Below are 15783 nucleotides of genomic sequence, written 5' to 3'. Positions count from 1 at the left end.
TTAAACATCAATATTATGTTTTTAATATTTATTCCATTTTACTGCTCATGTTTATCGAATTCACTTTCACTTCCTGTATAGCATGACTATACTATGACATTTTTCTCCATCTTTCTAATGATAACATTTGCATTGTTCCTGATTTTTTGATACAATGTTCAGTTTACTTCTGTTAATTGACATGTTCTCTTGGTGCAAATATGTGAGTTGCACCTAGAAATGGAATTTCAAGATAATAGGGTACATGAATTTAAAATATAACCAGCTACTCCCAGATTGTCCTTTAAAAAACATCGTAAATGTAAATTTGTCTTAAGCCCTCTTAGGACATAACATTTTTACATGTTTGGTTGAAAGAAATGAGCATTTCTTACTTAAATGCTCTCACTGAAAGAAAAAAAAAGAGAGAAAGGAAGGAAGGAGAGGGAGAAAGAGAGAAAGAGGGAGGGAGGGCTGGTGGGAGGGAAGGAAGAAGAAAGAAGGGAAGAAAGAAGAAATAAAAATATGTGAGGAAACAGATTTGTCAATTAACTAGATAAGGGGAATCCTTTGTGGGAAATGCCTATAGTATTTTTTCTGATAAGTTATAAATGCAATGAACACTTCTGAAAAGTGTACACCGCCCCTTGTTACTCATCCCCCTTGTTAGCTAGCTGTCATTTATGAATCTAATTATTGCTATGTATTTTTAATTACTTTTTCTTTTTTAAGTAGATCTACCTGATATTTACTTAAGTACATAATCTCATATGTCATGTATGAACATTCTTATCTTTTTATATCTTTGCCAAAACCTTATTGCCACAATTTTTTATTCTTGATAGTCTGATCATTGTAAAATGGTACTTCATTTTTAATATTTTAAATCAATTATTTCAATGACTTTTAGTGAGTCTAAACATCTTTTCTTAGGTGTTTTGGCCACTTGAGTTTTTGTTCAGTGAATTTTCTGTTCATGTATCTTGCCCAGTTTTCTCTTGGGTTGGTTGTCTCTTCCTTGTTGATGTGTAGAAGAGCTTGTGTCAGTTAAACATATTTTAAATAACTCCTCCCACCCAGGTTATGCTGTTATGCTTGCCTTTTAACTTTGTTACGGTATAATTCGTCATACAGAAATTTAAACTTTTTATGTAGTCAAATCTATTCATTTTTCCTTTATGATCTCTGTTTACTTAGGTCTTAAATTTTTATCCTGAGGTCATAAAGACAACCATTGTTATTTTTGTCTAATTGTTGTAAAGTTTCACTGATTCCATTTAGAGCTTTATTTGGAGTTAATTTATTCATGATAGTGTCGAGACAGCATTGAATTTTATCTTTTCAATCTGGAAAAATCACATATCCCTATGCTGCTAAGTCACTTTGATTGTGTCCGACTCTGTGCGACCCCATAGAAGGCAGCCCATCAGGCTCCCCCGTCCCTGGGATTCTCCAGGCAAGAACACTGGAGTGGGTTGCCATTTCCTTCTCCAATGCATGAAAGTGAAAAGTGAAAGTGAAGTCGCTCAGTCGTGTCCAACTCTTAGCGACCCCATGGACTGAAGCCTACTAGGCTCCTCCATCCATGGGATTTTCCAGGCAAGAGTACTGGAGTGGGGTGCCATTGCCTTCTCCGACATATCCCTATACTGCTTTTTAAATACTTTATTTTCTCCTCACTGATTGGAAATCTCCCTTCTATCATCTATCAAGTGTGCATATATTCTTGGAACTAGCTCTGGACCCTATATTCCTTACTATTAATTTATCCCTGTAGCAATAATCATCCCCTCATCTTATTGTGCTTTTACAATAAGTTTTCATTTCCTAGTAGAAAAAAATTTCTCCTCTCTGTTCTTTTTCAGAACTGTTTTGTTTATTCTCAAATTTAGTATCAGTTTGTCTAAGTCCATGAAGAAATTCTGTTGCTATTATGGTTGGAAATAAATTATATTTATAATCTGAGAGTAATTTCCATTTGCATAATCAGTGTTCCTAGCCAGGGGAACAGCATATCTTTCCATTAATCCAGGTTTAAAAAAAATGTTTTTATTACTATTTAAAATCAAGATAACTAGTAAAGATAGGTACGTTATACACCCATAACAAACACAAAATCTATAGTTTTTAACAGAACAGAAGGTTGTTCCTTGCTCATGTAAAGTGTGTGTGTGTGTGTGTGTGTGTGCGTGCGTGCGTGTGTTGGGGGGCGGGGTCTGGTTAACTCTCCAGAGAAGCCGTCTTCTGTGTGGGAGTTTGGAGTTGCAGGCTGTGGCCATCGTTCTGACCAGTTAATATCAACATTTGCTTCTGCAATCTCCATGGTAGGGGAAGAGAGGCAAGATGAAGAGAGAAGCACTGGTTCTTCAAAGTGGTTCTTAAAAGCTTCTGACTGGAATGATACAGGGCTTCCCTGGTGGCCCAGATGGTAAAGTGTTTGCCTGCAATGCAGGGGACCTGGGTTCGATCCCTGGGTTGGGAAGATTCCCTGGAGAAGGAAATGGCAACCCACTCCAGTACTCTTGCCTGGAAAATTCCATGGATGGAGGAGCCTGGAGTGATACATATCCCTTTTTATATATCATTTGCTGAAGCAAGTCACATGTCCAAGGCTTATTGCAAGAGGCAGGGAATTGTAATCTTACAAGCACAGAGTAGAGAAAACCCAGAGTATTGGTGTTGGCCCTCATGCCACCATGGTGTACGCTCATGCTCCTGCTCTGCCACTGACGAGGTGTGTGATCTCTAACAAGTCCCTATGCTTCCAATTGCAACATCTGGAAAGTGATAGGATTTATTTATTTATCCAACTGGTGCACGCATGTGTGCTAAGTCACTTCAGTCATGTCTGGCTCTTTGTGATCCTATTGACTGTAACTCGCCAGTCTCCTGCATCTCCTGCCTTGGCACGTGGGTTCTTTACTGCTAGCACCACCTGGGAAGCCTTATTCAATTGGTCCTTATTATTCATTGGGAGCCTGACTTAGCAGCTGCAGCAGCAACCCTGTGTCAGGCACTGTGTGACTCTGGAAATATAATGGTAAAAACAGTGCAATCCTTGCCTTCAAGAAGTTTGCAGTTTAATAGATATCTTACTGCTGATTTTCAGTTCTAAAATTCCAAGATTTTATTTTAAAAATTCTCAATAACAAACTCTCCAGAGAATTATATTCCAGAGACTTAGGTATTTTCTCAGAAGTTTCTTCCTTCTTTGTATACCTGAATTTAGTTAGCTGCAATGTAATTCTATCACAGCAACAGATACACACCTGCCCATAATTTTCAAATCACTAGCATGAGTACAGACTGGCACAGGTGGTGCCAAGAAAGCAGACGTTGGACCATTCTCACAGCTGTTTTGAATTTAATGAGAAGACTACTTCATAAAATAAAGATAACTGCTGCTAAGTCGCTTCAGTCGTGTCCGACTCTGTGCGACCCCATAGACGGCAGCCCACCAGGCTCCTCCGTCCCTGGGATTCTCCAGGCAAGAACACTGGAGTGGGTTGCCATTTCCTAATCAATTTGATTGGGAAATACCTGGGCTGATAACCTTGCCACATAATTTACATTCCAGATATCAAAGCTTTTTCTAATACTTATGAGTAAACCAAATTATAAAACTTCTGAAATTTCTAAAACATTTTGTTCTACAATTAATTTTTCCCTAGAGGAATATTTATTGGTATGAACTAGGAGAAATATGAATAAGGATACTTGTGAGCATGCACAAAACTTGTTTGCCAAGTTTTTTTCCCCAGTCTCTTAGGACTTGATGCTGCCTGCCAAGTTTTAATTTACTAGTTCCCTCTAGTTAAAATACAGCTCACAGACAAACATTGCTAAGAATTTGAGGCATTGTCTTTAAACATGATACAATAGTTTAAAATTTGCATGAAATAAGGAGAGAATTCCATTCTACTTTGCATTGATGCAATTATGGGATTTCCTTTATTTTTCATACTACATATCTAATTCTTAAACCAAAGTCAAAAACAGTGATGCAATAATAGAATGTAGTTTCAGTGTCTTACATATCATACTAACTAAGCTTTTAATGAATTACTACCATTTCTCATTTTTTCACAACCCTTTAGCACTTAAGAGGTATTGAGTTTGTTTCACAATATAACAGTTTTTTATTAATTTGCTAGTTGTTTATACTTTGAATTTATTTAATATTAGTATGTTTGCTCCCCTTATTAATAGTAAAACAAGGACAAAGACCAAGAGCATACACTCCTAGAATCTCTGGTTTCATCAGTAAGCATCCAGTGCTTATTACCGGGCTTTCTTGAAAGCAAAATAAGGATAATTAGGTTCTCTGAATATGAGAAGGGAGAGATCAATAACCATTTTCTATTCTCATTAGCCATGTTCTCCCTGAGTGATCCAACTTACTGTCATGACATCAAGTGGTATCTTTGACACCGGAGTCCAATATCTCCAGTTCTGGCTTTCTTCCTAAGTTCCACACTGGTAATTCAAAGACCATCACCACCTGGTTATCTACACAAACAACTCGTACTCAAAATGTGTAAACCAGAATGATTTATCTTCTTCCTCCACATCAGCTTCCTTTGTGGTCAACTTTTTTAAGATGATGCCATTATCCATTGGCCATAGATACACCTGGAGTCATTTTTGGTTCTTCCATCTTCCTTATCAGGGACCAAGTCCTGTTGATTCTGCTGCTTTACTGCCTCTTGAATCCATCCTCTTCCTATAACTTCCAACTTCGGTTCAGGCTTTCATTTCCTACCTGACTACAGTGATCACTTCCTTCATAGTCTTCCTGTCTCCAGTCAGGCTTCCTCCAATTATTCTCCATACCCAGGCCTGTGACCCTTTTCAATGTGATCACAGCAGTGAGCATCCACTTCCAGTATCACTCTATTGACTGGGTGGGCATGGTTCCACTCTCTGGTCTTTCCCAGTTTGATGGCCTGTTCAGGAGGTCTCGGTCAACTGTTTCCTGAGAGAGATGTCCCTATTCCACACTCCTAAAAGGCTCTAACTCACATCATCCATGCCTGTCCCAACAGAGCTCTTTCTCACCCTGACCATGCTCTATTCCTTCCTGTTCATCTTGTCTTCCTTTTCTAACTTTGTGGTGACAGCAAAGGGTCAGGTGATGAGAGGAAGTATGCAGGGAAGAAATGAAAAGCCCCAAAGAACCTAAAGTCCAATTGCTCTTTCCTCTTCAATCCTAGAGTTGTCTATCTGTAAAATGTTTTCCGTTTCTGTGTGGTTCTCAGTGGTCTGCATTATGTCAGTCTGGGAGCCTCAAAAGGCAGTGACTCTGTCTACTGATATCACTAGGTCCTGAATCCACTATAGCATGACATGTAAATCATTACTTAGTGTCTTCTGATAATAATAAAAGAAAGGAAAGGAAAGAAGAGGAAAAATTGAACCATTAAGAAAAAGCAAACTCTTTCATCTTGAATCTTGGCTAAAAATAACATGTGCAAAGAAAGAAGCATTTACCTTCTGCTGTGGGAATGTGGACTCTATCATGGCTGTTTCAAAGCTGTGAGCACCCCCTTCCTGGGTCTTCTCCCATAGAGCTCTGAGGAATTGTACAGAATGACTCTGAATGGACAGCGGCTCAGGAAACAGGCTCTGAAAGGGCATTCATGAGAGAAACATGACATGTTATCTCTTGTCCCAACAATATTGTGTGATGGCTGCAAAGCACTATTTTAGTCTTGGTCTGAACTTAAAAATGGTTTAAATAAAGCTACAGAGAAATCTATTTTGAAGATCAAATGTACAGTACATTTCATGCTTTCTATTTTTTTTAATAGAAAATTTAACTTATTAAATAGCGTTTTCAAGACAGTTGATATTGATTTCTATAAATATGCCTAACCTTTGTAAGGAGAAGGCAATGGCACCCCACTCCAGTACTCTTGCCTGGAAAATCCCATGGATGGAGGAGCCTGGTAGGCTGCAGTCCATGGGGTTGCTAAGAGTCGGACATGACTGAGCAACTTCACTTTCACTTTTCACTTTCATGCATTGGAGAAGGAAATGGCAACCCACTCCAGTGTTCTTGCCTGGAGAATCCCAGGGACGGGGGAGCCTGGTGGGCTGCTGTCTATGGGGTCGCACAGAGTTGGACATGACTGAAGTGACTTAGCAGCAGCAGCAACCTTTGTAAAGTAGTGTTTATATCAATCACTTCTCAAGCATGTTACTTAATTGGAAAATGGCTAATATAAATATTCATATTTATTTTTCAAAGATCTGAGAATTAAGGTATAAAATTAGAGTACAAATATCAAGTTTTTCTAGGGCTTCTCAGGTGGTGCTAGTGGTAAAGAACTCACTAGCCAATGCAGGAGACGTAAGAGACATGGGTTTGATCCCTGGGTCAGGAAGATCCCTTGGAGGAGGGCATGGCAACCCACTCCAGTATTCTTGCCTGGAGAATCCCCATGGACAGAGAAGCCTGGGGGCTACAGTCCACAGAGTCACAGAGTTGGACACAACTTAGCATGCAGCATGCATACATCAAGTTTATTTATACAGGGTAAATAATGAATAATAGACATTAAATAACCAACAGTCCATTATTCAATTCCTCAGATATGAACAGTGTAAAGGAGGGTTGGGAAAATAACAACATTTTCAGTCCTAAAGTATATAATGGCTGAATATTCTTAGAGCTTTAAGATATTTTAAGTTTTGGACAATAAGATTGTTAACATAAGAAAAAATTACATTTACATATATTTCATTCAAGTCAATGAAAATAAAAATTTCAAAGGAAAATTTAGATTGTATGTTTAATCAATTACGTGTTTAACAGTCATTTACATGTGATGTTATACCTAAGAATGTGAGAGGCGTCTCAATTCAAGGAAATAATTTTATAAAAACATACACAACATAAAGGCACACAATTACACACACACGCGCACATACACACACAAAATATAATATATATAATATATATTATCCTTCATGTGGGAGGTGTAATAATAATGATATTGGCTTATAAAATCCCATTTTCAATGTCAATGAGTGTCCAAATATTGACTTACGAGACTCTCTAAATAGTCTCTGTGTACATGGTTTCTATTTAGTAAGTGAATAACAATTCTTTTCCAGAAAAATTTCATTATTATCCTCCTCAACATGAACTATTTTTGGTACTTAGTGGGAAAAGGTGGAGGATCTCATACTCTGAGTAAGTTGCTGACAGGTTTAAAAAGGTTAACAGCCAGTAACAGATTAATGTGAAACCCAAAATGTATATACATCTGGGAATTTCTTGATTATTATCAGAAATGTATACAGCATATGACCATTCACTTAAAAAGAGCAGGACCTGATTTAATTAATCATCATTCCAAAGAGGTCCATTTAGACTGGAATCTCTTAATTTGAGAACTCCATCATGAGTCTGTAAATTGACAGAGAAAGGAAAGAGTCTAGCCCAGCATACTAGGCTCATATGGGTTTGTAACTATCAAGTCAAAGATATGATTTTTTTAGTTATCCCAAAGTCAGGTTTCATCCAGATCACACAGTATCAAAGGTGTAGAAAAAGAAAGGAAACATTATGGTAAAAAGAACAAAGAAAAAAAAAAAACTAGATGTTTTTTGGTGATTTTGCTCAAAGAGAAAAAACAAAGAATCAGACTGAGTCAATAAAATAAGACAGAAAGGGCAAAGATAAAATCAAGCTTTCTTGGTCTGTTTTCAGAAAACTGACAACTGTGAAGAATAAAGCCAAAGATGAAACCAAGTACAAAATCACTGATGAAAACTACTTGAAAAACATTAGTAGAGTAGGAGAAGAAGGTTTTTATTTCAAGAAAAGGAAGAAAATCAATGCTGTTTTTTATATTCATGTACACTTTCTCTTGTGCTGGGTCTTGGTTGCGGCGCTCAGGCTTTCTCTAGTTGCGGGAGCTGGGGCTGCCTTTGCCGCAGCGCACGGGCTTCTTGTCCTGCGGTTTCTCATCTCTCGGTGCGCAGCACAGGCTCTAGGGTGTGTGGGCTTTCGTAGTTGCTGCAGGTGGGCTCAGTAGTTGTGGCCACGGGCTTAGTTGCTCTGAGGCATGTGGAATCTTGTCAGACCAGGGGTCAAACCTGTGTCCCCTGCATTGGCAGGTGGATTCTTATCCATTGTACCACCAGGGAAGTCCCTATATTCATATACAATTTGATTCACGTCAAAATATGAGTTGTTCTCTACAAGATATGATTACGTGTTCTTGAGACTTCATATAGAAAAAGATGGTATCCCTGAGCCATGTCTAAATTGTCTCTTTTCTTTCTTAATTGTTATAGTTCCACTTTACAACTATGATACATTCAGCATTAAAATTCATTTTTTTCTTAATAAACCTGCCCCATTTTATAAAGAAATATGACTATCTGATTAGTGACTTTCACTGAGACTATTACAGAAATATTTTATTAATAGAAGTAAAGAAACTTATTATTACCTGGCCTAATTTTTAACCATTTTGTAACATTTGCATTCTCCTTTTTCTGCCTCTACCCTCTCTGTTCCTGCCAGCAATCCCCATTTCGTTTTAAACACAAGTGAAGACCACTGGGTCAGGAGTCAGGCAGTCTGAGTTCTGTCCTTCAATTTGCTTATTTGGAAAAATGATGTCTAAGATTCCTCCTATTACTAACATTTTGTAATCTATATTCAAATTTTATTGAAAGTTTAATGCATTCAAGATAAGCATTTCCAAACAAGAATCTTTTTTTTGGTGATAAAAATCTTTGCATCAAATTCTTTGTTGTTTAAACTCCTCTTTATGTAACTTTACCTCTATATGTAAATTCTATATAGAAAAGTGGCATTCCAGTGTTTTAACAATGTCAAAAAAGATATGCTGACTCCAAAGTTATTTGGAGATTGGGAAATAATGGCTAGCTCTCCATAAGGAAAGCTGTCCACCCCCAGTAAGTGATTTTTTGTTGTTATCATTGAACAAAAAATATTTTTATTTTAGAGTGAAAAGATATTCAAGATAATAATAGGCTTGTCTTCCTGATTACTAATCTAGGGCCTTTTATAAGGAAACTATCCTAAAATATAGAAAAAAATCCATGTTAAAAATTACTAATTAAATGTGTATGCATTGTTATTATTTGCATATTACTCTGGTCAAAGAGTAATTCAGTAAAAATGATTATAAACTCATACCTGGCTCATTAAGGAGCCATGTTGAACTTGAATTATACATACCTGCTGAAACAGGAACATGATTTGGATCCATGGCTGAGGTTCTTGACTGATGAGAATAAAACTGGATTTACTGTAGAGGCAGTAATGACCCTTCAGGGAACAAGTGAAGAACAGCTTTGCTACACAACTTCTAACAGAATCTGGAAACAAATAAACATAGCATTAAACATTAGATTCTTCCCAGAGTTACACCTCATACTGCAACATACAAACACCTTTAGAAATGCATTCTTTAGTTTTCAGTCTGTGAGTTAATAGTTTCAACAACTGTCGATTTGGGAGTAGATCCATCTTATGGAATGTAGATTAATATGAAGTTGCTTCAAGCAAGTGTATTCAATCCCTCTTTCTCTTTTATTAACAATGCATGAAAAGTCTCAAAGCAAGTCACAGTGGAGGAAAAAAAAACTCTTACCAATGAAAAGGGAGACAGGTGTCATTTCCATCTAAGTGGGCACTTTGAAATGATAACCTGGGAAGTATAAGCAAATGAATGAAGGAAATCCAGGCATTTGTCTGGGCAGAGACGGTGTGCCATGGCCAGAGCACTGTTATCTTGGTTACACAGAGACAACCTCCAGAATAACTCTAGCCAGGAGTGTGGCTTCCTGTGAACGGGTCTGGTTTGACAAGGTCATTTCATCTTGAAGAGTTTCAGCAGGAAAACTTAAAGCAATCATCCTTTAGGGGCAAGAAAGTGGGGGAACATGGTGGTGGTAGCATAGAGCAGAGGTGGTGAAGAACTGTGTTGAGGAATCATTTGATATTTACAACCCTACAAGATAGGTATTAATTTTTTTTTTTTTTTTTTTTCAGTTGCCACACATGGGATCTAGTTCCCTGACCAGGGATCAAACCCAGGGATTTGGGAGCACAGAAGTTTGGCCACTGGACCACCAGAGAACTCCCCAGGTGTTAACTCTTATATGAGGAAACCTAGCCCATTAAACGGAGAAGGCAATGGCACCCCACTCCAGTACTCTTATCTGGAAAACCCCATGGACGGAGGAGCCTGGTGGGCTGCAGTCCATGGGGTCGCTGGGAGTCGGACATGGCTGAGTGACTTCACTTTCACTTTTCACTTTCATGCATTGGAGAAGGAAATGGCAACCCACTCCAGTGTTCTTGCCTGGAGAATCCCAGGGACGGGGGAGCCTGGTGGGCTGTCGTCCATGGGGTCACACAGAGTCGGACACGACTGAAGTGACTTAGCAGCAGCAGCCCATTAAAGGGTCAGCTTATTGAGCCATTGTGACTGCCTTGTTCAGCCCTCTAGCTCTAGCACGTGGCGTACAATAAGTGCTCTAAAGAGAGTATCTGCAGAGATGAATGAGGCTCAAGGATCCAGAAAAAGTCACTCAATTCTGCCCAGTCTGTGGCAGAACCAGGATTTGAACTCAGCCAAACTTTTGCCACATTGAGATGCTTTAGGCCCTATCATACTAGGAATTTTAAAATCTGAAGAGTAATATTGATAGCTCATGGGGTAGTTATTGTTTCAGAATTAATCTGACATTTTAAAGAGATATTTTGGAAATAGATTCATCATGCCCTGCTAGCAAAAACAGAAATGGACTAGAGTTTATTAAAAGTTGATGGGAACCCTAATTAGAAGGTAGAGTCAGTCCCATCCATGACAGTATATGGGTTTCCCTAGAGAATTGTGGGGAGGTGGGCAGCTTAACTATGCACAGTCAGGGCTCAGGCCTGAAGGAATAACAGGATTTTGGGGAAGAGTTTGGAAGATTTAAAGGAGGGTGGCCAATGACAGATCAAAGAAGACGACACTGGAAACCGAACAATAAAGCCACAGGGTAATTTAGAAATATATTTAGAAATCTTAGTAAGTAACAGCTTTGTGTGTGATTCTGACCATTGGTATGAAAGAGGACTAGCTTTCATGAAGTTTATTGTTTGGGGGAATTTGATCATTCAAAATCCTTGTATGAAATCAGAAATCATTTCTGCATTCTCTGGATGAATGGCTTACAAATTCAGTAGAAAAGACCAGGAGGCCTGTCACTGACAATAAAAGACTTGTTAGAACAGAATAGAGCACAATATACACTTATTATTTGCCCTATTGGAAATTGTTTGACAATGGCAATTAAAAATACTTTTTTTGGCACTGATGCCAAAATTGAATTTAAATTAATCAATACTAGAGAAGGCAGAAATCAAGTATTCCATAAGAGCACACACACACAAATGGTTCTACTAGAAGTCAATCTAGCCATAATGGATACATTGAGACAGCACTCTGTTAATAACTTCAACAACTGTCGATTTGGGAGCAGATCCATCTTATGGAATGTAGATTAAAATAAAGTTGCTTTAAGCAAGTGTATTAAATCCCTCTTTCTCTTTTGATTAACAATGCATGAGAAGTCTCCAAGTAAGTTGCAAGGGAGGAAAAAAAACACCTGCTTTAATCGAAAGATTCAAAAGGGCAAGTTCATTTGTATGAACCTGTGCAGTAGCTTGACAGTGTAAGCTGGACTTCAGGCCTGTGCCATGAAAAAAAATGTTTTTATTTTTTTCCTTCTCCTAAATTACTCCTCATTAATGTTTTCTTTTGAAAATGAACATTGTTATTGAACAATTTTACTTGTCTTGACCTATCAGCTTTCTATACCCCAATGGCAGGGGTCCCAGATCACAGAAAATGGACAACGTAGTAGAAGAGAGAGACCTTCACCTAGGAGTATATACACTGACTATAAAAATACATTGGTGCTGTGATGTAAGCATTAGTTGCTCAGTTGTGTTTGACTCTTTGCAACCCCGTGGACTGTAGCCCACCCGGCTCCTCTGTCCATGGGATTCTCCAGGCAAGAATACTGCAGTGGGTTGCCATTTCCTTCTCCATCTGTGATGTAAGGGTTTGTTAATACTTTTAGTAAACTGAATCTGTTTCAATATTTTCCTCTTTTTTTTTTTTCCCTGAACTTTGCTGGATTAGAAAGTTTTCTCAATACTAACACTTAGTTGCTAATTTTTCTCTGTAATTTTCTCCATCCTGTTCATTCCATGGTATTGAATGCTGAACATGCAATAAATGGTGTTGGATGAATGAATGGATGTCAGACACTGTGCAGAGACCAAGAGAAGCCATGATGTTGACGTTGCCCTTAAGAAGTTTACAGTAAAATGGGAGAAACACCTATAAATGATGGTTGTAAATTACGTCCATGGAGGGACAAGCAGTGCAGACCCCTCAAAGGAAGCAGCTATTATCCTTGGGGAGCCAGGGGAGGCTTCATGGAGGAGGGAATATTTGAGCTGACCTTGAAAGCTAACCAAGAGTTTGAACTTAGAAAAAGTATGAGAGAGACAAGCATTTTAAGTGTAGGAAACACCCTGAAAAAAAAATCACATAAAGCATGAATGTTCAAAGTAATTCCAGGTAGTAAGGTTAGTGTATCTGGGTTATTATGGTATTTTTTACTTATGCAACTGATGCTCAAACTGTTATTTATTTTTCTAGAAATGTTGAAGAGAGAGGGGGTCATGCTTTGATAAACACACACCAGATCTGATTGTTATTTCTTTACTTTTGGTATACTGTGGCTTATTTTTATTAAAAAAAATCAAAGGATTTGGTTTGGTCTTTAAAAATATTGAAGTTAACATGAGCAGCAATAATTATAATATAATGTGTTGTAAGCTGAAATACCCAAAATATATACACATTACACATGGATAGCTTTAAAGACATGAATGAAAATATAAGAGCATTTATTCTTCTTTTTGAGTCAAAGTATTTTAAGAATCATTTTGGAATTCTTTTTTTCCGAGCTTTGCTGAAGTAAAAAGTTCTCTCAACAATAACATTCAGTTGCTAATTTCTCTCTGTAATTTTCTCCCTCCTGTTCAATCCATGGTACTAAACAGTGGACATGCAATAAATGGTGTTGGATAATGAACGGGTATCAGACACTGTGTAGAGACCAAGAGAAGGCATGATGTTGACATTACTCTTAAGAAGTTTACAGCCAAATGGGAGAAACACCTATAACAATGATTGTAAATTAAGTTCATTGATGCCAGCCACTCAGAGCAATGAGCAGCTGTTATTTTGGGGAGCCAGGGGAAGCTTCATGGAGGAGGAAATGATCAAAATGATCATTTTGAGATGATCTTGCAAAAGGTTAACGTCAGTATTTTTAAGGACCAAACCAAATCCTTTGATTTTTTTTTTTTTAACAAAAATAAGCTATAGTCTACCAAAAGTAAAGGAATAACAACAAAAAAGGACTTTTTTTTTCTTTTTCCCCCCACTTTTCTCCTACAGTTCATATGCTTTTATTCTTGCACTGCATTCACTGTACTGTGTTAAATTTTTATTAATGATATTTTAAAATTAGCTTTCATTTTACAATACTTTTAGATTTATAGAAAAATTACATGTATAATTATTATACATATTGTATATAATTACAATTATAATGAAATGAAAGTTGCTCGGTTGTTTCTGATACTTTGCAACCTCATGGACTGCAGCCCACAAGGCTCCTCTGTCCATGAAATTCTCCAGGCAAGAATACTGGAGTAGGTAGCCTTTCCCTTCTCCAGGGGATCTTGCTGATCCAGGGATCAAACCTGTATCTCCTGCACTGCAGGCAGATTCTTTACTGTCTGAGCCACCAGGGAAGCCATTATTTACAGTATATGAATATGTGATTATTATATATTTACATATTGAATTACAATATATAGAGTTCTCTATATACTTTATACTTGATTTATCCTGTTATTAATATCTTAAGTTGGTATGATATTGTTTGTTATAATTAATAAACCAATGTGCATGAGTGCATGCGTGCTCAGTCACTTCTGTCGTGTCCCTCTTTGTGACCCTATGGACTGTAGCCTACCAGTCTCCTTTGTCCATGGAATTTCCCAGGCAAGAATACTGGAGTGGGTTGCCATGCCCGGCTCCAGGGGATCTTCCCAACCCAGGGGTCAAACCCATATCTCCTGCATCTTCTGCATTGCAGGGGATTCTTTACCGCTGAGCCACCAGGGAAGCCCTAATAAACCAATATTGACACATTATTTTTATTCAGATTTCCTTAGTTTATACTTAGAGTCTTTTTTTCTATTCCAGGATCCCTCACAACATTATTCATTATGTCTCCTTTGGCTCCTCTGGGCTGCGACAATTTCTCAGACTTTCCATGTGTTTGATGATCTTGAGAATTTTTTTGACCTTGAGAGTTTTGCAGAGTACTTTTGCTAGATATTTCTTAAAATGTTTCTTAGCTGGGATTTGTCTGTTTTTCTCATGAGTAGACTGAGATTTCCAATTTAGGGGAAAGAAACCAGAGAGGTAAAGTGCCATTTTGCTCGTATCAGATGGAGAGTACATTTATCTACATGACTGATGACTAGTGACGTTGACCTTGAACATCTGGTTGAGGTAGTGTTTACCAGGTTTCTCCACTATGAAGTTCTCTTCCCCCCACCCCCACTTTCCACATTGCCCTCTCTGAAAAGAAGTCACAGTGTGTAACCCATACTTAAAGAGTTGGGGGTAGCTTCACCTCCTGAGGGCAGAATAGCTACATAAATCATGTGGAATTCTGCACAAATTTGTCTCTTCCTCTTCTAGTTATTACATTCAAATTAGTCATTTTTTCTATCAGTATGTACTCATGGATATTTATTTTATAATTCAACATTATTTTACTTAGTCTGTTGCTCTGATTGTTCCAGATTTGGCCACAGCGAGCTCTTTCAGTTGGCTCCTCTGTCCACTGCGTGCTAACTCACTTCAGTCATGTCTGACTCTTGCAACCCAATGAACTGTAGCCCACTAGTCTCCTCTGTCCATGGAATTTCCCAGGCAAGAATACTGGAATGAGTTGCCATTTCCTCCTCCAGGGGACCTTCCTGATCCAGGAATTGAACCCGTGTCTCTTACATTGCCTGCATAGGCAAGCAGGTTCTTTATTACTGGTGCCACCTGGGAAGCCCTGTGTCCATTGGATACACTGCCATCATTATGTGTGTAGATTTTTGTTTGTTTTTTAAAATCACTTCCTTACTTACATCTTACATACAAGATGCTCCAGGCTCATTTTGCATGTTTTCTTCCGTGTCTTAGAATTAGCTGTTTCTCTAAGGAGTTTTGGTTTCTTTCACTGAAGAATTGTGTTAGAAACTAAGATCTAGGTATTGGGTATGTTTGTTGCTACTGGGGTATCATTGTTCTTTAGTCCCTTCAGGTGATAGAGCAGGGAAATTATGTGTGTATATAGGCATATATCTATTTATAAGTATTTCTATATGCAACCATCTGTATTTATATTAAGGTAGACATGAGTTTGGGCTTCTCAGCTAGCACTAGTTGTAAAGAACCCACCTGTCCACCTGCAGGAGACATAAGAGATGCAGGTTCTATCCCTGGGTTGGGACAATCCACTGGAGGAGGGCATGGCAACCCACTCGAGTATTCTTGCCTGGAGAATCCCATAGACTGAGGAGCCTGGAGGGCTACAGTTCATAGGGTCACAAAGAGTCAGACATGACTGAAGTGACTTAGCATGCGTGCATGAAAATATGAGTTCATATTGTGG

The 15783-nt window shown here is 38.1% G+C and overlaps 1 protein-coding gene across 5 annotated transcripts in view; it reads right to left on the bottom strand.

Moving 5' to 3' along the window:
• The window catches only part of VEPH1 (ventricular zone expressed PH domain containing 1), a 277419-nt gene that overhangs the window by 46511 nt on the left and 215125 nt on the right, over nucleotides 1-15783 (bottom strand). For all 5 annotated transcript variants that reach the window (XM_070792573.1, XM_070792568.1, XM_070792565.1 and 2 more), the window contains 2 exons: nucleotides 9203-9342; nucleotides 5470-5604 (listed from right to left, as the gene is read on the bottom strand). In XM_070792573.1, coding sequence (XP_070648674.1) covers nucleotides 5470-5604; nucleotides 9203-9342 — 275 coding nt within the window. The remainder of the gene's footprint in view (nucleotides 1-5469; nucleotides 5605-9202; nucleotides 9343-15783) is intronic.

Source organism: Bos indicus, chromosome 1 (assembly GCF_029378745.1).
Source record: "Bos indicus isolate NIAB-ARS_2022 breed Sahiwal x Tharparkar chromosome 1, NIAB-ARS_B.indTharparkar_mat_pri_1.0, whole genome shotgun sequence".
In the NCBI taxonomy this organism is placed as follows: Eukaryota; Metazoa; Chordata; class Mammalia; order Artiodactyla; family Bovidae; genus Bos; species Bos indicus.
This window is presented reverse-complemented; position numbering and strand designations above follow the sequence as displayed.